Source organism: Haliotis rufescens, unplaced genomic scaffold (genome assembly GCF_023055435.1).
Source record: "Haliotis rufescens isolate VD_foot unplaced genomic scaffold, xgHalRufe1.0.p SCAF_11, whole genome shotgun sequence".
Lineage (NCBI taxonomy): Eukaryota > Metazoa > Mollusca > Gastropoda > Lepetellida > Haliotidae > Haliotis > Haliotis rufescens.
Genome location: NW_025963791.1, coordinates 11,622,186 through 11,645,868, shown reverse-complemented (window position 1 = coordinate 11,645,868; position 23,683 = coordinate 11,622,186). Strand labels below are relative to the sequence as shown.

General features: G+C 42.2%; 2 protein-coding genes across 2 annotated transcripts; both read right to left on the bottom strand.

Moving 5' to 3' along the window:
* Positions 1 to 808: 808 nt before the first annotated feature.
* On the bottom strand, positions 809 to 8,219 carry LOC124141161 (tubulin polymerization-promoting protein homolog). The gene is made up of 4 exons (XM_046509076.2): positions 8,063 to 8,219; positions 3,937 to 4,152; positions 2,982 to 3,117; positions 809 to 1,542 (listed from the first exon to the last, which is right to left on the bottom strand). The coding sequence occupies exons 2-4, from the start codon at positions 4,143 to 4,145 to the stop codon at positions 1,363 to 1,365; spliced, it is 525 nt and encodes a 174-aa protein (XP_046365032.1). The 5' UTR covers positions 4,146 to 4,152; positions 8,063 to 8,219; the 3' UTR covers positions 809 to 1,362.
* Positions 8,220 to 10,277: 2,058 nt separating this feature from the next.
* LOC124141162 (tubulin polymerization-promoting protein family member 3-like) lies at positions 10,278 to 23,427 on the bottom strand. The gene is made up of 5 exons (XM_046509078.2): positions 23,011 to 23,427; positions 15,888 to 16,111; positions 15,226 to 15,373; positions 13,277 to 13,459; positions 10,278 to 12,146 (listed from the first exon to the last, which is right to left on the bottom strand). Exons 2-5 carry the CDS (start codon positions 16,100 to 16,102, stop codon positions 11,949 to 11,951), a joined length of 744 nt encoding a protein of 247 aa, XP_046365034.2. The 5' UTR covers positions 16,103 to 16,111; positions 23,011 to 23,427; the 3' UTR covers positions 10,278 to 11,948.
* Positions 23,428 to 23,683: the final 256 nt, after the last annotated feature.

The window sequence follows — 23,683 nt, the reverse complement described above, 5'->3', positions numbered from 1 at the left end:
TTTTGGAGCTACAGCTTGCAGTGTTCCGGCGACAGTTTTCAGCCAAACTTTGATAACGTATGTTATTATTTGGTGAAAGACAGTTATTAAGTGTATAGTTTCTTTTTGGTAATAATATTGTTTTCAAGATCAGCAGTTTTTTCCAGGAATACTTACACACGAGACCAAAATAAATTCTAATGTAACTCGAGAATATAGAAGTTCTCAGGTGTATCATTGAACAAGTGAATGAAATTGTTTTATAATATCAAGCATGCTGTTTCTACCAAGATTTTAAAAAATTTGCTCAGCAGTTGTGTGATCAATGTTACAACATTCAATGCCTCAGTAAAGCTTTCAAAAAGTTTTATGGTAGACATGTGGAGGACATTTGACGCATCTGTGACGAAAATTATTTCCGATGCAATTCCCTATTTTCATTTTTTTTTGGCCATATATTCCCGTGTTTTTTCAGATGAACAATTGACTTGCCTTTGCATGTGTTTGTGACGGGTGCCACCGGTGGGGCATGATACGCTCATCTTTTCACGGACACCTGGTCTCAACACTATTTGATAGTGATTCATAAACACATGCTCATTGTATACATGTAGTCGGAATCGTACAATCGACCCTGCTTTATGCAGAGATTTCTGTTGGAGGTGGAAAGGGTTTTGTCGCTTATTTACATCGAGGGCAGCAATATACAGGCTATATCACGCCGGTCGGAAACTAATATAATCTCGGACGATAACCCAGTGTTATTTCATACAGACAATATAACGTGCTTCAATTTTTTCTCAGTTACATAAAAAAAACATACAAAAACTATCTTTTAGAATAACGTTTATTAAAACTTTGTATACAAACTATTTAAATAATGTAACTACACAATGACACGTGACAGGAACACATAAAATGAATGGTACTATCACATGTTAGACGTCACCATGCATAGACTGCTCTGTGTCGGGGACATTCAAACCAGGAATACTATTATCAACCAGAGTGAAATATTGCGAAGTTTATTATATTGCGGTTGCTTACTCTGTGCACATTAGGGTATGCCTGACAACTGAACTATTGATAATTTCTCAAAATTGATATTTCTTAATCTAACAGTTATCTCCATTTATATATTTTGCAAAAAGACTATTTTACACTTCCCTGATATTTAGAAAGCTTATAGCAGGTGGTGTATATCAACACAACCCTTTGATAGATATAACGGTGCATGTTCATTGTTGAAGACCATACGTAGCCGTTACTAAAGATCCAACGAAGAGTTGAAACCACACACAGATCGCAGACTTCACATTGTGACGGCAGAGTTTATATGATGGTCGAGTGCTGGGTGGATGGATTAGACCGTCCCCCGGGCACTTACTTCTTGTAGGTCCCCTCGTTTTTGTAGCCTCCTACGTAGCCGGTGTTTGATGCCTCTTCCACCCTCCCGCCCTTGCCCTTGCCCCTGCCTCCTTCATCGAACCGTTCCTTGTGCGCGCCTGTGTATTTGGATGTGTCTGTGAGTCTGCTTGTCACGTCATCCGTCTTCTTTGGGCCCTGGAAAGAAGAGTAAAAACTTGGTCGTATTGATCTCTGTTACCATAGGTTTATTGTTATCCCCGGAGACGTGGCTGTCGTCACCATTCAGTTATTTATCTCTGTCACTGCAGAGTTATTTATATCCGTCGCTGTAGAGTTCTTTGTCTCCGTCATCATAAGAGTGTTTTATATGTCAGCATAGAGTTATTTACCACCGTCACCATAAAGTGTTTTATATACGTTACAATAGAGATATTTATCTCCGTCACCATAGTTATTTATCTCTGTCACCACAGAGTTGTGTATCTCTGTCAACGTAGAGTTATTTATCTCCGTCACCATAGTTATTTATCTCCGTCACCATAGTGTTTAAAATGTCACCGTAGAGTTATTTATCTACGTCACCATAGCGTTATTTATCTCCTTCACCATAGTTATTTATGTCCCTCACTATAGGGTATTTTATATGTCTCACCATAGAGTTATTTATCTACGTCACCATAGAGTTATTTATCTCCGTCACTGTAGAGTTATTTATCTCCGTCACCATAGAGTGTTTTATCTCCGTCACCATAGAGTGTTTTATATGTCAGCATAGAGTTATTTATCTCCGTCACCATAGTTCTTTATCTCCGTCACCATAAAGTGTTTTATATACGTTACAATAGAGATATTTATCTCCGTCACCATAGTTATTTATCTCTGTCACCACAGAGTTGTGTATCTCTGTCAACGTAGAGTTATTTATCTCCGTCACCATAGTTATTTATCTCCGTCACCATAGTGTTTAAAATGTCACCGTAGAGTTATTTATCTACGTCACCATAGCGTTATTTATCTCCTTCACCATAGTTATTTATGTCCCTCACCATAGGGTATTTTATATGTCTCACCATAGAGTTATTTATCTACGTCACCATAGAGTTATTTATCTCCGTCACTGTAGAGTTATTTATCTCCGTCACCATAGAGTGTTTTATCTCCGTCACCATAGAGTGTTTTATATGTCAGCATAGAGTTATTTATCTCCGTCACCATAGTTCTTTATCTCCGTCACCATAAAGTGTTTTATATACGTTACAATAGAGATATTTATCTCCGTCACCATAGTTATTTATCTCTGTCACCACAGAGTTGTGTATCTCTGTCAACGTAGAGTTATTTATATCTGTCAGCATAGAGTTATTTATCTCCGTCACCATAGTTATTTATCTCCGTCACCATAGTGTTTAAAATGTCACCATAGAGTTATTTATCTGCGTCACCATAGAGTTATGTATCTCCGTCACTGTAGAGTTATTTATCTCCGTCACCATAGAGTGTTTTATCTCCGTCACCATAGAGTGTTTTATCCCCGTCACCATAGAGTGTTTTATATGGCACCATACACGAATAATGTACAATACGACAAATAGCACAATGATCAGTTTCTTTCGCCCCTGAGTATAAGTGGTTACTTTGGCTTCCGCATCTTGTTTGGCTTGTTCATCAGCAGCTAGTTTTTTGGCCATCTTCTCTGCCTCTTTCTCGTCACCTTTCGCCATTTTCAGGAAGAAATCTTTGCTGACAAATTTGGCCAATGTCAGTTTGCCCCTGTCAAAAGATCAAAGGTAATTTAATAACGGATCCTCCTTCAAAATAAAGAATCTTGGTCATGTTCTCACACGATACCAGCACTTAGCCAGCACCATTCTAGAAGAGTACTTTGTTGCGATCCAGAATATTGAAAAATGGATTGGTTGGTTGGTTGGTTGTGTAACACCGCACTGCGCAATATTCCAGCTATATGCCGGTGGTCTGTAAATAATCGAGTCTGGACCAGACAATCCAGTGATTAATATCATGAGCATCGATCCAAGCAAATGGGATCGATGACATGCATCAACCGATCCCGTTAGTCGCCTTTTACGGCAAGCATGGGTTGCTGAAGACCAATTCTACCCCGGATCTTCACGGATCCTTGAAAAAAGAGACGTGTGAGATCACGAAAAGAAAAGAACTTCCCCAAAACACCAAGTCCTTAAATGGCATTTAGAAGTGGTCCACACAAGAGAGGTAATTTATGTCAGTTTCTGTATTATAACACAACGTTTCGGAGAATACTCTAACTCCCTTTTGGGTACCTAAAAATATTTTGAAAAATTATAGTACATTAAAAGACTGACAGTTTTCTGATGTTAAATCGGGTTATAACGAAGTACGGTTATAACGAACTCCAAGGGACCACTTATTTTAGTTCGTTATAACCGCAGTTCGTTAGAAGCATATACAGCATATATACAACAAATGGCCGGGGCTAAAAAATAAGTTCGTTATATCAGTCAGTTCGTTATAAGCGTGTTCGTTATAACCGTAGTTTACTGTATTAGATTGACCGATATATTTTGTTCGGGTGTGTATGTGTTTGCTTACCCTGTTGGCTTGGCGGCTGCGGCAAACGCACCGGTCTGGATATTATTGTACGCTGCTGTGGGGATGATTTTTTTTAAAGCTGAGAGTGTTGCTTTATCTCCGTCTCCTCCCGCCGCCGCGCCTGTCTTGACCCCACGCTTGAACGCTGCCTTGACCAGCCCGAGGTCAGCCCAGCATGACACGTCTCCTTCTACTGCAGCCTTCGCCATTGTAAATCTACAACAGTGAATGAGTGGTTTGATATTGTATGGACATCACAGTCACAATACACTGGCGGCAACAAGGAGAATAGAATAACGTCAAGTCCCTGCAATAAAAAATGTTGGGTTTTTTGTTAATATAGAAAGGGGACTAGAAAATTATTAATTTCCAGAAACTAAAACGGACGAAACGTAGAGTATATCTGCATGGGTTTGTAAGACTACACGGCGGTCTGTTATTTATCGATTCTGGATCAGACAAACCAGTGATTGACAGCACCGAGCCTCACCATTTGGGTACTGTGATATGTTATCAGTCAAAAAAAGATCCGTGAATAAAGATCCGGGTTGGGATTGGTCTTCAGTAACCCATGATTGTCGCAATAGGCGATTAATGGGATCAGGTGGTCAGGCTCGCTGGCTTGGTTGATGCATGTCATCGTATCCCAGTCGTGTAAATTGATGCTCATGATGTCAATCACTAGATTGTCTGGCCCAGTCTCGATTATATTATAGTGTTATAGGGCAGTGTATTTTATTGTTAAACAATAAATGTAACTGTATTGCATTGTTTCTGTGGAAATTTGGTAGAAGCTCATTGCGTTGTATTTGGACAATGATTAGTTGTCAGTAATGTTGTACTATTTAATGTAAGCAGTGGTGAGGAAGTTATCATTTTAGATGCGCGTGCCTGTCTTATCCCACATTTTATTTGACATGACATCAAGACCAGCTTTCGTGTGAAGATCATTCATCACCCCGGATTCTTAGCCAAGGCCTATTTCCACTGTCGCTGCCGGGTGAATATATTATTATCACTGACTTTTGCTATCATCACTGGCTTTTGTTATTTGATACTGACCACTGTCATCATATTATATATTGACATTGAACATTGTACTCCCACTCTATTGTGTACCGCCATTGTAATTGCTGTGAGGTACTTCGTATTGATCTGTACACCTAGGCCTTTTGTAATACATTTTTTGATTGAACACCATTTGGTGGTTTCAAACTAAATTCTTTAATTTATTTCGACACGTAACAACAATTACATTACCTTTAAATTATAATGACATCACATTTACCTTTTTATATTGTTTTACACCTCTAATGTGGAAAGAAAGTAATCAGAAACAGCATCACTTGTGTAATTTACACTAGCATTTGAATTTGACATTTTGAATTAGTGTAAAATTTTACTTTTTCAGAAAGCCTATCGGGTCCATGCAACACCGGGAGTTAACGAGCAAGTTTATTTACATAGTTTTTTTATAATTCAACTTATATATGATTCAAATCAATATAAGGGCATTTCATCCAATAAGTTGGATTAATTAATTGGTCAACGCAATTAAGCACCTATTATTTTTACAACGAAAATGAAGTGCGTTAAAGTGCTACGCATATAAACCTATTGAAGCGTTCGTACAATATCCGTGCGTGTCACAGCTAAATCTATTTTGCAGTGTGCACGGTCACCGCAGTAACATTCAACCCACGGTCTATGGTACATTGGTCGGGCTATAATTTTACTCTGCGTGATCAGATAGTTATGTTTCAACCACTATGCTACCCTCTCTCTCTCTCTCTCTCTCTCTCTCTCTCTCTCTCTCTCTCTCTCTCTCTCTCTCTCTCTCTCTCTCTCTCTCACACACACACACACACACACACACACACACACTCACTCACTCACTCACTCACACGCACACATACCACCACCACGCCAAGACTTGTTGTTACCCTGCCTGGCGCTGAGCATTGAAGGGGGCAGACAAGGACTGGTTAAGGACAAGTCAGTATACTGTGTCTGATTGGTGTATCCAGGTTAAACTGGGGCACCGTATCTCAGTGGGTCAGCAAAATAAAACTGAGTAAGTGAATGGGTGTTGGAAACCAGTCGTTGATAGCATGAGCAAGGTCGTTTGGTACGATGACGCAGAATCACACATCAATATCGGATCCTGGGCCCCGTTCCACAAAGCGATCGTAACTACAATCAATCTTAGAGACTTACGTCGATTTTAAAATTGTCTCAGCTAAAGTTTAAAACCGTTCCACAACGCGATCTTAGGGCGATTGTAACTTTACAAGTTCTTAAGTAGCCGATCTTAACAAAGATCGGAATCTTCAGCCATGAAGATATGAAAGTTTACCTTAGAGTGGCCTCCCTTGGTCATGTTTAGCAGACGACGCATTTCCTTAAAAGTCGCCATCTTTGTTGTTATGGTACAATATTTAAGATCGATTTTAGCGATCCTAAGTTGGTCCGGAGCAACGTAGCATTTTGATCGTAACTTACAACTCTCTTAGTTAAGATTGCTTTGTGGAATGGGAGGCTGATCGTAACACAAATTTGAGTGAGTTACAATCAACTTAGCCCTAAGATCGCTTTGTGGAACGGGGCCCTGGTTGTAGTCGACACTTACAACCGAACGACCATGCGATACCTCAGGCCCAGTAACTCAGCATTGTTGTATTCCCACACGGAATGAGAGTGAGTGTTTGTTTTGTTTATTTGTTGTTTAACGCCGCACTCCGCAATATTCCAGCTGTATGACGGCGGTCTGTAAATAATCCAGTGATATACCTCATGAGGATCGATCCGCATCATTGGGATCGATGACATGCATCAACCAAGTCAGCGAGCCTGACCACCCGATCCCATCAGTTGCCTCCTACGACAAGCGTAGAGTGAGTGACTGACTTACAGTCTTACGTTTGGTTTAACGCTGTTTATTTCGTGGTATCGCATGTCATCTTCATGTGGGAGGACAGCGCATCAGTGATACAGCCTCTAAGCGTTTACCACTAAAATGAATATGCCTACAAACCGAAGATTATACAATTTAGCGGATCGTTGTATTTCTCTATAACACGATTGCAACTCCCATGCATTAAGATAGACTTACGACAGTCGTTGCGCTCGGGCCGTTTGTAAGATGGGGCTCAGAGGTCAAAGGCGCCGATATTATCTCTACAGAGATGCTTCCCTTACCTATGTTAGGATATAGATCTCTGATCACGATTAACAAGTTGATCTTACTGAAGTTGTAAAAGTCCACGACATTTGTCGTGAGGATGGGTTTTCCTCGTCGTTTCGTTGACGCGGTAATATCTCCGTTCAAAGCGGCATCAAACTCTACTCATTCACCCACTACAGGAATAGCGTTAGTACGTGCGGTCACGCTAACCTAGCAATACAATAGCCGAATGTATTCACAACTATGTGCCTGTCAAACAGTTGGAATAATCAATAGCATTATGGACAGTATAGCATACAGCAATGAATAACTAACAAGTGTGCGTTGTTTATGGCATACAACCCATTCGTCAAAACTTGTAACAACCAGTTCACAATCACAGCGCTAAAGCGAGTAACAACCCAACTCTATCTTAATGCACTCTTGCTAAGACAGGCCAAAACAGGCCAAGTAGTCTCGACAATACAACTGCTCCATGGTCAGTGAACAAGAAGAGTTTAACGGTTCAGTTATACAGCACGCAATTCGTACACGAGAATCCTTAGTACTTGACGTTAATCGATACTGTTATATACGCCGCTCTTCTTAATAGTCCAAAAGTCCCGTTAGAGAATCATTTATAACAGTAAACATCAATACTAGCCATGTAAACAACATATTCCGTTTATACCAGACAACATATTTACGTTGCTTTCTGTTTAATACGAGATAAGTGTAATGTCTAGGTCGTATTATTATTTACATTCGGCAATAGCTGAAATCGGTTCAAACCAAAATGGTCGTTCAAGGTTTCAGAAATGTCGCCTTCGTTTTTCCGAAGAGACGCCATTTCATTACATCATCTGTGTCAGTTTACCGGCAGCTGTTGCACGCTGCCGACTGTTGATTCGAAGCAGCCATATTGCTCAAATAAATTTAGGTCTCATCTCTGTGATTACATACCTTGTATCTGGAGTAGACCTTCCTCACACAATGAAATCCCGGGAATGAGAGATTGGACGGACAGACACAACCACCCGTCCCTGTAACCAACGTAAACAAGACGCCCCGCGGTTGCTGCTTGTACAGACCACGTGACTCGCGATCAGTCAGCCCCAATAAGATACTTCAGTCAATATCTGAGATATAAAGTCCTTACAAATCACACCCTTCAAAAGACTCGCCGATACATGCAGTCAACCTACATCCGTTAATAAGTTGTCAGGAATGTTTTGTCACCCAAGCTTACCGCTTGACTAGATTAAACCATTGCTTGAATACCGTGTCTGTGACTATCCTCATATTTGACGGTGGAGAGTAGTGTTTGACGAAACAGATATATAGCTCAACACTTTCTTTGATCCGATAAAAGCAGCACGACTGCCTTGTATTTGTACGGATAATCCATGTTTAAGTAACTAAACAAAACAATGCGTGACCTGTTTGTAAATGGCACATGACTCGGGTGTAGGCGAATATAGTGTCTGCTATGACTGGGGTATGAATGCTAGCGCCACTGCACCATCCATTATCAAAGACTTCTATTGGTGTGTCATACAGTTGAACCGTTTATTGATTATTGGTGACGACACGGGCGGGTATGAGTGGGTGAATATTATATCTTGCCCCAGGAACCATATGACAATTCGCGTTGCAGGTGCGACTGATATTCAGACTACCTTCATGTGTTAAAGCCAGTTGACCCATGAAGATCTGGGATAGAATAGGTCTTCAGCAACCCATTCTTGTCGTTAAAAGCGACTATGCTTGTTGTAAGAAAAGACTAACGGGACCCGGTGGTCAGGCTCGCTGACTTGGTTGATGCATGTCCTCGTATCCAAATTGCGTGGAGACCCGTGAAGATTCCGGGTTAGAATTGGTCTTCAGCAACAAATGCTTGCCGTAAAAGGTGACTATGCGTGTCGTAAAAAGCGAGTAACGGGATAGGGTGGTCAGGCTCGCTGACTTGGTTGATGCATGTCATCGATCCCAATTGCGTGGATCGATGCTCATGATGTCAATCACTGGATTGTCTGGTCCAGACTCGATTGATTACAGACCGCTGCTGAGTGCGGCGTTAAACAACAAACAAAACAAAAAAATAAAGCCAGCGATTGCAATTGCTGTATGATTAGCTGGATGAGTGAGTGAACATTGTTCACTGTTGCAGACAGAACCGGTCAGATTACGATCAGCCTGTTGCGTTAGCATATCGTGCTTACACTACTTAACACATGCGCCACGGTGTGTATTGTTCTACCCAGAACACTTTTGTAGCGTTACATTTGCCCGTAAGACTAAATTGACACCACAAAGTTATACAAACTAACCCATGAAGATCCGGGGGAGAATTGGTCTTCAGCAACCCATGCTTGCCGTAAAAGGCGACTATGCTTTTCGTAAGAGTCGACTAACGGGATCGCGTGGTCAGGCTCGTTTACTTGGTTGATGCATTGAATCCCATTTGCGTGGATCGATACTCGTGATGTCATACACTGGGTTGTCTGGTCCAGACTTGATTAAATTCAGACCGCTGTCATATAGTTGGAATATTGCTGAGTGCGGTGCTAAACAACAAACAAATATTGTTCAAAACGGCGATAAACTCAACTCACTCACTCACTCACTCACTGTAAGATTTGAAGCCAACGCGTTGTCAATAGAAAGCTTGTTCATTGTCTTTGATTGGCACATATTAAGGTAGTTCGAAATATTTATTTGTATTTGTTTGTCATTAAAGAAATCGTTCACGATAGAGTCTGTGATTGTTGTCCTGTAACGTTGTACAAAACACGACATAAAATATGGAATTCCAGTGGGTTGCACCCAGAAACCAAAATACATGCCTTTTCTATCAATTACCGTATTTCCTCTGTTACATTGCACAATTTTAGGCACCGCATCTTTCTGTTGAATGCTGGCACAGTGATCACGCACTACTTTACCGAATCCCAAATGCTACAGGTACACAAACTGTACATTTGCAGGAAACCGTCATTAATAATCACCAACATATCACAGTATTAAAGACCCGGCGTCCATTGTGTAACGGAGCGTATGACCCAGCGTCAATGTGTGTATTGGAGATCTGTCGTATAATAGAGGGAATACGGTATTAACCGTCGGATTGACTCCTTGATAAGGTGATATTTGCAACATGTAATTTACAAAAATACACTAGAGTAATAATGTTTTATTTAACAAAACTAAAACAATGCTAAATGATCACAAAGGTGAAATTTGGTTCTCTACGTATATTGTGTAACAACATTATGCGTTGTACGTTGTATATTGATGATGATAATATCTAGGCAATAGATAACTTGAAACGGGTTTCACAGGCACATTAACCTATAACAATATAGTCTAGCACTATCTATTGCTTATAATGTATAAGGGATCGAAGGACGTATACACATATGACACTGGACAATAAAAGACGCATAATTTAGGCACAATATAAGTTAACTTATAAAATAGTTATGTAATAGGAGGTATGTTGTATATCATTAACCATGTAAATAAATAGGCGTTATGACCAAGAGAGATGATTTAAGAAAATATTCTTAACGAGAGTAAGGAATGTTCGACAGGCACTTCTATGGGTCCTCAAGTGAATTGGTCTATGGAAGAGATGGGGGGGTGGGGTGGGGGGGGGGGGGGGGGGTCCTTCTAGAAAGAGACTTGTAATTATCAAATATTTTCTACATACACATGAGCTGGAAAAAGATATTGGTTTTCCAACACAATATGCACGATACGAATGAGACAACAGGCATCAGACCCTTCCTGTAGCCAATTCCAATATATACTACTCAAAACAAGTTAAGGAACACCAACAATTTGAAGGCTGTGTGATACAATACCCGCCAGCCATTACATATTAACTACAGTCATAAGTCCAAATGTGGTTTTCTTTAATTTGGGGGGATTTAATGTACCTCAAGCAAGTAACATGAAAAGAAACATGTTTTACGCATAAGTAACCATGTGCTTTGGACATGATATATCAAACGCTGTTAAGGTGGTTCTTCTGCAACCAGTGCAGCTGCACTTATACGCCAATTGTTCGTCAAATAACCATGAGCCCTATAGCTTTTTGTGATATTAATTGTATGCTAAAATTTACATGAATTGGCTTGATAAGTAGGAACACGATCAGAAAGATGTGTATTAGATCAAATGTTACGTTAGAAAGGTACGGAAATACGAAACGAATTCACTTGCACCTCTCAGATCAGAGCCATTTCTTCTCTTGTATCACGTGATGCTGAAAATACAGCATGTACCCCATGAACCCACAATTCTACGGAAGCCTTTCAAGGCCATTTGGGTTTTTACTTTTTTTCTTGAAATTTTAAGTTGTTATGTTGTTTGTTGAATTTTTAAGATACTACGTTGAAATTTCAAGATGCATACTAAGTTGAAATAATGAACTTGAAATTTTAAGATAATAAGTTGAAATTTTAAGATTATCACTTGAAATGTTAACTTAGTATCTTGATATTTAACTTAGTATTTTGAAATTTCAACTTAGTATCTTGAAATTTCAAGAAAAAAACGAAAAAAACAAACGGCCCGAAAAAGCTTCCGTACAAATCACTCATTCTATAGATATTGAATTCGCCAATAAAAGGAACTCATGAACTTAATAACGAGTGTTGTGACCATATATGGCTATAATCTGTATCTATTATTTAGGCTACGTTGAAATAGCATAGAAAACTGTGGTTTCATGGTGAGCTGCCAAACGTTTGGCACATGAGAGCACTGTTCAATCCTTCCTTCCTCTGAGGCCACATGGAGAAAGGGCTGCATCTACCATGAGAAGTGTCTACGATGAGAGGCCCTACTTCTTGTCGAAGGTCCCCTCTCCCTTGTAGCTGCCTACGTAGCCTGTGTTTTCCACGGTTTCCTTGCGACCCGTTGTTCCTTTTCCTTTCCCGTCCTCGTCGAACCTCTGCTTGTGGGAGGCAGTGTACAGCTTGGTGTCGGTCAGACGCTTTGTGATGTCATCAGCGGCATTACCCGTTCCTTTGTCTTTCTTCTGCGGCATAAATACGGTTACATGAATAATAGGTGAGGTGAAATGGGGTTTAACGTCGCGTCGAAGATTATTGCACTTATAAAGCGACGTGCATTTACGTGTGTGTGTTTGTGTGGCTGCTTGTACTAGTCCGGACTGATGCCGATTTATAGTGCTAGCTGAGATACCATGCCGCAGTTTAACATGAAGACCCCACTCAGACACAGTATACTGACTCCGAGCCGACCAGTCCTTGTTTTAGCCCCTTAATGCCGAGCGCCAGACAGGGTAACAACAAGTACCATCTTTTAATGTCTTTTGGTATGACGCGGTCGGGGATAGAACCCCGGACCTTCCGCTCTCCGGGCGGACGCTCTACCACTAGACCACGGAGGCGGTCTTACATGAATATAACGACACGGGGGGACTATTTGTTTCCCTTACAAAGAATATCAACAAGCACAACTGGGCACACATTAAACTCATCTTCTATAATCCAGGGCTCGCATTCCGGTAAGCTGCACTCACCGCTGGATGCCTGCCGTAGTTTACGCGAACTCAGATTACCTGCCCTTGATTTATAAATGCCAATTTGATTAGCTGCGCTACTCAATCTAACGGACCAATCAGAATACGAATTATTCCCATTGATTACGATAGAGAGAACTTCAAATTGACTGACACGAAAGCCCTCAAAATCTCTTTGACAGAAAGGATGTTCACCATTTCACCTCACCTATTATTCATGTCCATTAAAACTTGCGCTGGCTTTGGTTTCTAGGCAATACGAGTTACCTCCCTTATCCATTTCCTTTTTCCTTATCTCGACTTTTGATTGGTCGGTTTTAGTAAAAGTCAAGGGACGGGTAATTTGAGATCGCGAGAGCCACGACAATGGGTCCAGATGCAGAGGATGAAATTGAAATCGGCCCTTTCGTACAATGTCAGTGGTCAAGCATGATGTGCATGCCATATTATTCACCCTGTCAACGGAATTATGTCCGCGTATTTATTCTCTTTTTTTCTTCACGAAATGTTCAATCATTAATATGCATGTTAAAAACACTGTTTCAATGTGGAATGTAGGAAGAGCGTAACTACTCCTTTCTTCTTAGTAAAAAACGGTTCAGTACCATGACAGCTTCACTCACCCCTCCTTTCTCAAATGACCCCTCTCCTTTGTACTCTCCAACATAGCCGTCGTTCTTGTGTAGGTACTTCCTCCCCGCTATACCCTTGCCCTTGCCCCCGGCGTCGAACCTCTCCTTGTGGGAACCGGTGTATTTGCTGGTGTCGGTCAAACGACTGGTCACGTCGCTGCCCTTCTTCGGACCCTGGTCACATAGATGTCAGATTTGATGAAGGTTAATCAATCAATTTCTAACCATTTTATGACTTAATAATATGTTGTCATCGAACCTGTATTCGGGTGTCACCGGTTACCCAGTCATCTAAGACGCGATAGTTCGCTGTGAAGGGTTGCGTCCCTTGGGCACGCCTGGGACCTATGAGTGTGGGTTTGAATCTCGGTTCGCCCCGATTATGTTTCTAGACCTCACTCACTCACTCACTCACTCACTCACTCACTCACTCACTCACTCACTCATGCGTGTAGGAGATCTGGTCTGTCCGTCTTTGAGTACCACATACACGTCTTCCACCCAGCAGTTTACCCCCGAAATACCCTGTCCATTCTCCTCAACGTCATACGGCAATTCGCTGTGTAGAGTTGCGCCCCTTAGGTTTGTCAGGAACCTATGATCGTGGGTTTGCATCCCAGGCTCGTTATGTTTCTAGGCTTGTCAGCACCATACCATGCTCGTGGTAAACGGGTGAGATACGCATCACGTGGGGCTTCCCTACCACATCAAGATGACACGTCGTGATATAACTTGAATACTGTTGAATACTCACTCACCCACTCACAATTCATGAACACATGCTCATGATCGAAAAATAATGTGTCATCGGGTTTTACAAAAATATAACTAGCCTTCTGAAAGTAAGCTTTTGTTGGTTACTAACACTTTCCAATATCATGGTGACAGGCTGTGAAATAACTGAAATATTGTTCAAAGCGGCGTTAAACCTTTTCACTGAATCTCTCCTCACTTGACACACTGACCCTCTTTTCACTGACTCCCTCCTTACTGACTCTCTCCTCACTGAATCACTCCTTACTGACTCACCACTCTCTGACTCACCGACTCACTGACACCGACTACCCCCTCACTGAATCACTCCTTACTGACTCACCACTCTCTGACTCACCGACTCACTGACACCGACTACCCCCTCACTGAATCACTCCTTACTGACTCACCACTCTCTGACTCACCGACTCACTGACACCGACTACCCCCTCACTGAATCACTCCTTACTGACTCACCACTCTCTGACTCACCGACTCACTGACACCGACTACCCCCTCACTGAATCACTCCTTACTGACTCACCACTCTCTGACTCACCGACTCACTGACACCGACTACCCCCTCACTGAATCACTCCTTACTGACTCACCACTCTGACTCACCGACTCACTGACACCGACTACCCCCTCACTGAATCACTCCTTACTGACTCACCACTCTCTGACTCACCGACTCACTGACACCGACTACCCCCTCACTGAATCACTCCTTACTGACTCACCACTCTCTGACTCACCGACTCACTGACACCGACTACCCCCTCACTGAATCACTCCTTACTGACTCACCACTCTCTGACTCACCGACTCACTGACACCGACTACCCCCTCACTGAATCCCTCCTTACTGACTCACTCCTCGCTGACTCACTCCTCACCGACTGACTGACTCACTCCTCGCTGACTCACTGACTCACTGACTCACTCCTCGCTGCCTCTCTGACTCCTCGCTGACTCACTGACTCACTCCTCCTGACTCACTCCTCACTGACTCACTCCTCACCGACTCACTGACTCACTCCTCGCCGAGTCACTGACTCACTCCTCATCGACTCACTGACTCACTCCTCACCAACTCACTCACTCCTCGCTGACTCACTGACTCACTCCTCACCGACCGAATGACTCACTCCTCGCTGACTCACTGACTCACTCCTCTGACTCACCTCAGCCGCCGCTGCCGCCTCGTCCTCCTGCTTCTTGTGCTCGGACTCCGCCATCTCAACACACCACGCCTTGGCGCAGTCCTCATCCTTCCCCGCCATCCGCCAGAAGAAATCCTTCGTGACGAACGTCGTGATGCTCAGTTTACCCCTGCAATTAGCATTTGAGTTTCATCTACTGTGCTTTTTGTGAAATTAACCCAGGATATTCAATTCTAAAAGATATAAAATAGACCGGCATTTCGTGTTACTAAGTTAAGAGACCAGTTTCAAAAACGTTATCGTCATTCATCTTGCACGAATGCTGTAAGACGCCACAATTCGCTTTACAGGCTTGTTGCCCTTAGCCGTACCAGGATCCGCTGATTATTGGTTAGAACCCCTGATTCGACCTTATTACAACCCCTTCTGCAAACAGTGTTTTAAGACGCCGTATGTAGTGACAATGTAGTGTTGCGCCTCATAGCCGTGCCAGGATCCTGTTTCTCACAACTTACTACCCTTGATCTGTATTTGGAAAACGTCTGCGACGAAAATCACTTCGGGCTTCCCTTGCACATTGAATTGCCACGTCAATATGTAACCAAAATACTGTATAACACGGTGTGAACTCAAGTCACTGACGCCAGTGGGAACAACTTGGACTTGATGATCGGTCTACTCACTTGGCGTCCTTTTTGGCCGCTGCATACACGCCCGTGTTCAGCTTTTCGTAAGCTGCCTTGGGGACAACGGTCTTGAGAGAGGTGAGATTGCCACTGCTTGCTTCTGCGTCTGTCAGCTTCTTACCCCCCGAGCCCTTCCTGACCCCCCTGCGGAACGCCGCCCTCACCATTTTGATGTCTGCCCAGTCGGACACGTCGCCTGTTGGTCCTGACATCGTCGGTTACTGCAACAACAGATATGTGTTCTAATAACGTGTGTCGGTTACTGCAACAACAGATATATGTTCTCATAACACGAATTGATCATTGCAACAACAAATATATGTACTATAAGCCGTGCCGGTTACTACAACAACAGATATATGTTCTATAAACCGTGTTGGTTACTGCAACAACAGATATTTATGTCGGTTACTGCAACAACATATGTATGTCCTCATAACGCGATTTGATTATTGCAACAACAGAAACACGTTCTATAAGCCGTGTCGGTTACTGCAACACTAGATAAATGTTCAATAAACCGTTACTGCAACAACAGATAAATGTTCTATAAGCCGTGCCGGTTACTGCAACAACAGATATATGTTCTATAAACCGTTACTGCAACAACAGATATATTTTCTATAAACCGTTACTGCAACAACAGATAAATGTTCTCTAAGCCGTGCCGGTTACTGCAACAACAGATATATGTTCTATAAACCGTGCCGGTTACTGCAACAACAGATCTTTATCTCGGTTACTGCAACACTAGATATATGTTCTATAAACCGTTACTGCAACAACAGATATATGTTCTATAAACCGTGTCGGTTACTGCAACAACAGATCTTTATCTCGGTTACTGCAACAATACATATGGAGGAGCGCTGATACCTAGCTCCGTGGATTCGCGAGTCACTGGTTCGATCCCAAGTATGGACTTTGGTTCTTCAGTGCCATACCAGTACTTTAAGTTTCGGAAATGGGCTTTGGGCTTTCCTTCCACGTCGTAACATAAGTGAACTATTGGTTACAGTGACATTCTAACATCTCACTCAATGACCCGTCATATGTTTGTTTGTTTGTAGTTTAAGACCGCACTCAGCAATCTTCCAGCTATATGACGGCTGTCTTTGGTGACAAATTTAGCCACTGTCAGTTTGCCCTGTCAAAAGATCAAAGGTAATTTAATAACGGATCCTCCTTCGAAATAAAATATCTTGGCAATGTTCTCACACGGTACCAGCACTTAGCCAGAACCATTCTAGAAGAGTACTTTGTTGTATATGAACACGAAAGAGATTTTAATTATCATTATTTTTGCACAGACGATCCAGGATTTTGAAAAAAAGGGTTGGCCGGTTGGTTGGTCGTTTAACGCCGCACTCAGCAATATTCCAGCTATATGACGGCGGTCTGTAAATAATCAAGTCTGGACCAGACAGTCCAGAGCTTTTGACATCATGACCATTGATCTACGCAATTTGGATACGATTACATGCATCAATCAAGTCAGCGAGCCTGACCACCCGATCCCGTTAGTCGCCTCTTACGGCAAGCATGGGTTGCTGAAGACCTACTCTACCCCGGATCTTCACGAATCCCCATCATATCTTAAGGTAGGACAAGAGAAGATTCCCCATATACATGTGTCAAATACAACACAAGACGGAAGATGTTTCAACGCCGGTCCTGCTGCATCCATAACGCTGCATCGCGAGACCCCAACAAATATAAGTGTTTGTTTGTTTGTTTTCCAGATATATCACGATGGCCAAAAATGAGTCGAGTCTATGCCAGACAAGCCAGTGATTGTCAGCATGCTCCCCGATTCACGCTGTTGATGCTGACTAAGATTCAGGCAAGTCGTGGAGCCTAACCACCTGATCCCCAGTACGTGGTACTTGGAACCCATGGCAACCAACACGGTTACACTGTTCACACTGCAACCGTATCCAAAACTTCGTGAAAAAGATCTGAGAGTTGAGGGTGGCGTCACGTTGCATTTCAAATCCAGAGCTTGGTATATGCGTTTCCAGTAGCTACCCTCACGACACACGCACACTACACTACATGCATACACTACACACATACACTACACTACACTACACACAGGCAACCACACAACAGACCACTTGTTTTGACACGTGAACAACGAAACCATGAAGTGCATTTTACTAAGTCAGGTAACGACCCATGTTAACCCTCGTATACACAACACATTAAGATTAATCACATCTTACAAAGCTTTGTACTCTGATGGTAAATCAATACATGTTGGTTGTATTTATAATTGATTCTAGCGTTCACTGATTGACCGTGCACAATTAACATTAAGTAAAAACACTACGTCCGCGTGATCAGTATTTATAACATGATCACACTACAAACTATTGTTATTGCAATGATAACAATAATTATTCTTACTTGGTTCTATATACTCAAATACTCCCGACGGTACAATGATGCCAATATTAACCCTATAAAATCATCACAGTATAATCATACCAAACTACAACGTTAATCCTATATAACATTGCAGTACAATGATGCCAATGTATTACATTAACCCTATATAACGACACAGTAAAATGATGCCAACATATTACGTTTACCCTATATAGCCACACAGTACAGTGATGACAATATATTACGTTAAATCTATCTAACCACATCGTATCATATACATCATCATTGAATAACTATTTTGTGTTTGTTTCATTAGCCCCCATCAAACACGGGAGTATATTTCCTTTTGCCCGGCCGGCCGCCTCCGTGGTCTAGTGGTAGAGCGTCCGCCCGGAGAGCGGAAGGCCCGGGGTTCGATCCCCGACCGCGTCATACCAAAAGACGTTAAAAGATGGTACTTGTTGTTACCCTGTCTGGCGCTCGGCATTAAGGGGCTGAAACAAGGACTGGTCGGCTCGGAGTCAGTATACTGTGTCTGAGTGGGGTATTAATGTTAAACTGCGGCATGGTATCTCAGTGAGCTAGGACTATAAATTGGCATCAGTCCGGGCTAGTACAAGCAGCCACACTCACATACACGTGCATGCACGTCGCTATATAAGTGCAATAATCTTGGACGCGACATTAAACCCCATTTCACCTCACCTCACCTTTTGCCCGGCAGTTTATTACCTTGCATAATTACAGTGATCCTTCTATACCACCTTATTATCCGACAGACCCGTGGAGATTCCGGGGTAGAATAGGTCTTCAGCAACCCATGCTTGCCGTAAAAGGTGACTATGCTTGTCGTAAAAGGCGACTAACGGGATCGGGTGGTCAGGCTCGTTGACTTGGTTGATGCATGTCATCGATCCCAATTGCGTGGATCGATGCTCATGATATTAATCACTGGATTGTCTGGCCCAGACTCGATTATTTACAGACCGCCGTATATAGCTGGAATATTGCTGAGTGCGGCGTTAAACAACAAACCAACCTACCAACCTTAATCCGATAGAAGCAGGACAATGATGCCAATATGCAACTGTTCCTCTAAGCCAGGCGAAAATCTTCAGTAACAATGATGCCAATCATATATTACCAAATTCGCTTTGAGGAGTTCATAGTAAGTTAACTTATCACAAGGGATTACATCTTTAATAAGCTGCATTATGAAGCAATCTTAACTGCAAATGTCAACAAAGATATTTATGGCCACTTTCAACCACATAGGCAAACAGCGTACCAGTGAGGTCATGAGGTGTGACAGTGTCGCGAGTTTCCTGGGGGTGTTTAGACTAATAGTGGTTATAGCTATGTCCTGTTCAAATATCGGCTCCTTCCCTTTCACTGCCGAGGTCAGGTCCACTGAGATCCAACCTTCACGTCGTAGCATGTACGCCTTGTAGCGGGATTGGGAGCACTCGATACCCTCTGGGACGGCCATTGACGAACACGACCCTGCTCAACCAGCATGCAGTGATGGGGTGTTACACACTACTCAAAAGGAATTAAAGAACGCCCGTCGTATGAAAAAATCGGTGTTGTTTAACTTCTTTTGTGTAGTATATATGCAGTGAGGCCTTTTATATTTTAATATAATATTATATTTTAATATTTTTAATCCTTGGTTTTCGGATTTGTTTACTGCAAAAACAATAAAATTGCATAAAGTGGTCATAAGGTGGCTGTAAACTAGTAGCATTCGTGTTTTGAGGTGAGGTAAAATTGGGTTTAACGTCGCGTCCAAGATTATTGCACTTATATAGCGACGTGCATGCACGTGTATGTGTGTGTGTGTGTGTGTGTGTGTGGCTGCTTGTACTAGTCCGGACTGATGCCGATTTATAGTGCTAGCCCACGGAGATACCATGCCGCAGTTTAACATGAATACCCCCCTCAGACTCAGTATACTGACTCCGAGCCGACCAGTCCTTGTTTTAGCCCCTTAATGCCGAGCGCCAGACAGGGTAACAACAAGTACCATCTTTTATCGTCTTTTGGTATGACGCGGCCGGGGATCAAACCCCGGACCTTCCGCTCTCCGGGCGGACGCTCTACCTCTAGACCACGGAGGCGGTCCATTCGTGTCTTGAACAATCATATCTAACATATCATTCCACAGATGGCTGTGTCCCAAAATGTTGCATAAATCGTCCAGGCAACAGGTACGTGTGTCTCGAACTGCTATATTAGGGGCGGTTGGATAGCCTAGTGGTTAATGCGTTCGTTCGTCGTGCCGAAGATTGAGTTCGATTCAACAGCATACGCTTTCACAACTAGGCTGCCATAACTACTCGTGTCTCAAACTTCATAAACAGCATAATAAGCAGAACAAAGGCTTCAAATACATTATAGGAAGCCCAACTGTATCATAGACTAGCCACATCGATTATAAAGTTTACTGATAGTCTAAAGCAATTCATTTTTTTAATAAAACCAGTATCTAATGACGCGTCTGTCCAATTGATGAAAGTATTTATATTGTCTCAACAATAGTGAACTACGGTTATAACGAACACGCTTATAACAAACTGACCGATATAACGAACATATTTTTAGTCCGGACCATTAGTTGTATATATGCTGTATATATTCATATAACGAACTACGGTTATAAAGAACTAAAATTAGTAGTCCCTTTGAGTTCGTTATAACCGTAGTTTACTGTATTGCGAAATACAAAAAGACTTGATTGCTTCAGACAGATTGACATCTAATTCACATCTAATTCACATCTTGCCTTCAGTCGGCCTTGCATTCAATCTACCGCATCATCCAGACGGAACACTGAAGACATCTTGACAGCACGTTGCGGAAAGATGTTTTAGGTAATTTCAATAAAACGGTATATGAAATTTGTCGAAGCATACATTTTGACTATCGTTTACTTAACAGAATATTACAGTCTGCGTATGTCATAACTAAACAGGGCAGCCTCTGTGGTGTAGTGGTAGAGCGTCCGCCCGGGGAGCGGAAGATTGGTGGTTCGATCCCCGGCGCCATAACAAAAGACCTTAGAATATGGTACTTCTTAACCTGATTGGGCTTTATGTATACTCTGTCTGAGTGGGGTATTCATGATAAAGTGCGGCATGGTATCTCAGTGGCCTAGCACTAAAATTGGCATGAGTCCGGACTAGTACACACATACACTTACACTAACACTTACACTAACACTAAGACACGTCGCTATATAAGTGCAATAATCTTGAACGCGACGGTAAACCCAGTTCCACCTCTCCTCACCCTATAACCAAACCCATGTTATATATACATGTTTAACCGAACTAACCACTTATATTCACAAATTTTCTTCACGCATACACTCTATTCTTCCGTCTTGCCTTGCGCCACAATGACATACTTTCAGAGACTTTTTTATTTTTTACATCAATTTCTTTTTAACAATGCTGCATTCATCCCTCAAACACCAAATTCTTGTTCATTTTCACAACAGGCGTTCGAGCAGCCGTCACTGTATATACCGCCTGTTTGTATAGTTCCCTTTGTTACTACTACAGCCAAAGGCCTAATGCAAACACGTGACATCAAACTGTCATTCAATCGAAGTAGGGATTCCCGTTTTATCCGGTTACCATGGTTACAAAATCTATGACGATTCTATCAGTCATGACCTATTTATAAACCGACGCCATTTCAACCTTTACTTCCTCGTAATGAGACAAAGATAATGTGCACTTATTATGGCGTAATATTCACAGTCAACAGCGTACTGTCGCCTTCTAATCTATCTGCATGTTTCTCCGTATGATGTGATAGCATAGCGTTCTAGGCGATTCCTAGAGACCAAAATAAAAACATGTTGTCTATGTAGACCATTTGAACAATTGAAACGAATTTGACAATAGTTTGTTAGTAATAAGGGCATATAGACTGTTTACACATCATTCCATTAACATCGAATTCTTCAATTGCTATATAGCGTCAGTTTCTATTTTACACTGTGAACGGTGTTTCATACCGCCCGTATTGACTACAGTTATAGGTCATTGAGTAAGCGGACACCATACAATATATACTATTTAATTACCATTAAATACCGAATCTAAGTTCACATATATTCAACACTTAAGCATGACTTTCATCACGGCGCTTTTATAGCTCGTTTCGTCCTAATAACTCAATGAAAATACGATCACCAACTGGCCTAGTTCTGATCAGTGCTGTGTTTTGGTTTGGCGCCGATCAATACGTCCATCGGTTTAGACACAGGGGGGTCGACTCCCTTCTCCCCCAAGGCTTGACTGTAAGTGTCGGGGTCCCGCTAAAGGAGTTGTATCCTACACGTAATACCCTCCCAAGGATTGGTTTGCGCTAAACACACATCGTTAAAACCTCCTTTTTTCCAACACTCAAATGTCATCTTTTTATGTTAATCAACCCGGAATAATTTAACATAGATTTAACCCAGATTACAATTCTTCGTGTAAAAAGCGTTAAAAATTACCAGCGAGTTTGATAAAAGCTGCGTATATATCCCCTCCAGCGTTCCCGTGCGTGGTTCACACAGTATCTCTCCTATTCATGACATACAGCGTCTCCCCATCGCGATACACACTGATAATGTATGCCCGTCTCTATCACAGAACAAGTTGCAGTGCACTTATCGTCGACATACTTCTACAAAGCTTTTCTGATCTATCTATACTAGCACAGTACCTACCTGCTCCAAGGAAGGCGTCTCGAGTATGCTTGCTGTGATTCAGCGACTGTCACACTTCTATATGATGCTCTACTCCCGAGGAACTCGCAACGTCACAAAGTAAACAATGTTTACTGCAGCGTTCAAATAGGCCGGTAAGTGTTTGCACCACGTGACCAGTGGTCAGTGACGTTCCTGGTAATATAATGTATACTTTTATGAATCAGTAGTCATAAAAGTTGTCACAGTGTCGAACAGATATAACTGAAGCAGGAAATACCAAGTATCACTTTCGATTCAGCGCAATGGGCGTAGCGCTGTGAGAGGTCAACGCATTGACACTCTGACACTCACATATATTTGCTCGCTCAGGTTCTTCTCGCTAAGGACAGGGTTTCCATCCCAACCTCTGACTGTGCGGCTCAATCCCCCGACTGTGAAATGCTGCAGGTTCGCGTATATTCCCCGATGGCGAGTAACAGATATCTGAATGGGGATCCTCTGTGGGCTACCAAGGCGGAGAATTGCAGGAATGCACGGAAAATCGGAATACCATTTCATGGGTGCGTCGGATGGCATCGGTGTGATTGAGAGGATATGGTGGGCTAAATATCACAAAGGTTATCATTGCAGTCTCTTTAGCACTTTGAAATAGCATCAACAAACAAGTATCACATTTCACAACATGTATTTA

Coding starts and splice junctions, on each gene's coding strand:
- LOC124141161 (XM_046509076.2), bottom strand. CDS start 4,145: ATGGCGAAGGCTGCAGTAGAAGGAGACGTGTCATGCTGGGCTGACCTC. Junction 3,118..3,936: donor GCAGCCGCCAAGCCAACAGG/GTAAGCAAACAC, acceptor ATCTTTTGACAG/GGGCAAACTGACATTGGCCA. Junction 1,543..2,981: donor AACAAGATGCGGAAGCCAAA/GTAACCACTTAT, acceptor TCTTCTTTCCAG/GGCCCAAAGAAGACGGATGA.
- LOC124141162 (XM_046509078.2), bottom strand. CDS start 16,102: ATGTCAGGACCAACAGGCGACGTGTCCGACTGGGCAGACATCAAAATG. Junction 15,374..15,887: donor GCGGCCAAAAAGGACGCCAA/GTGAGTAGACCG, acceptor TGCTAATTGCAG/GGGTAAACTGAGCATCACGA. Junction 13,460..15,225: donor AGGCGGCAGCGGCGGCTGAG/GTGAGTCAGAGG, acceptor CTATGTGACCAG/GGTCCGAAGAAGGGCAGCGA.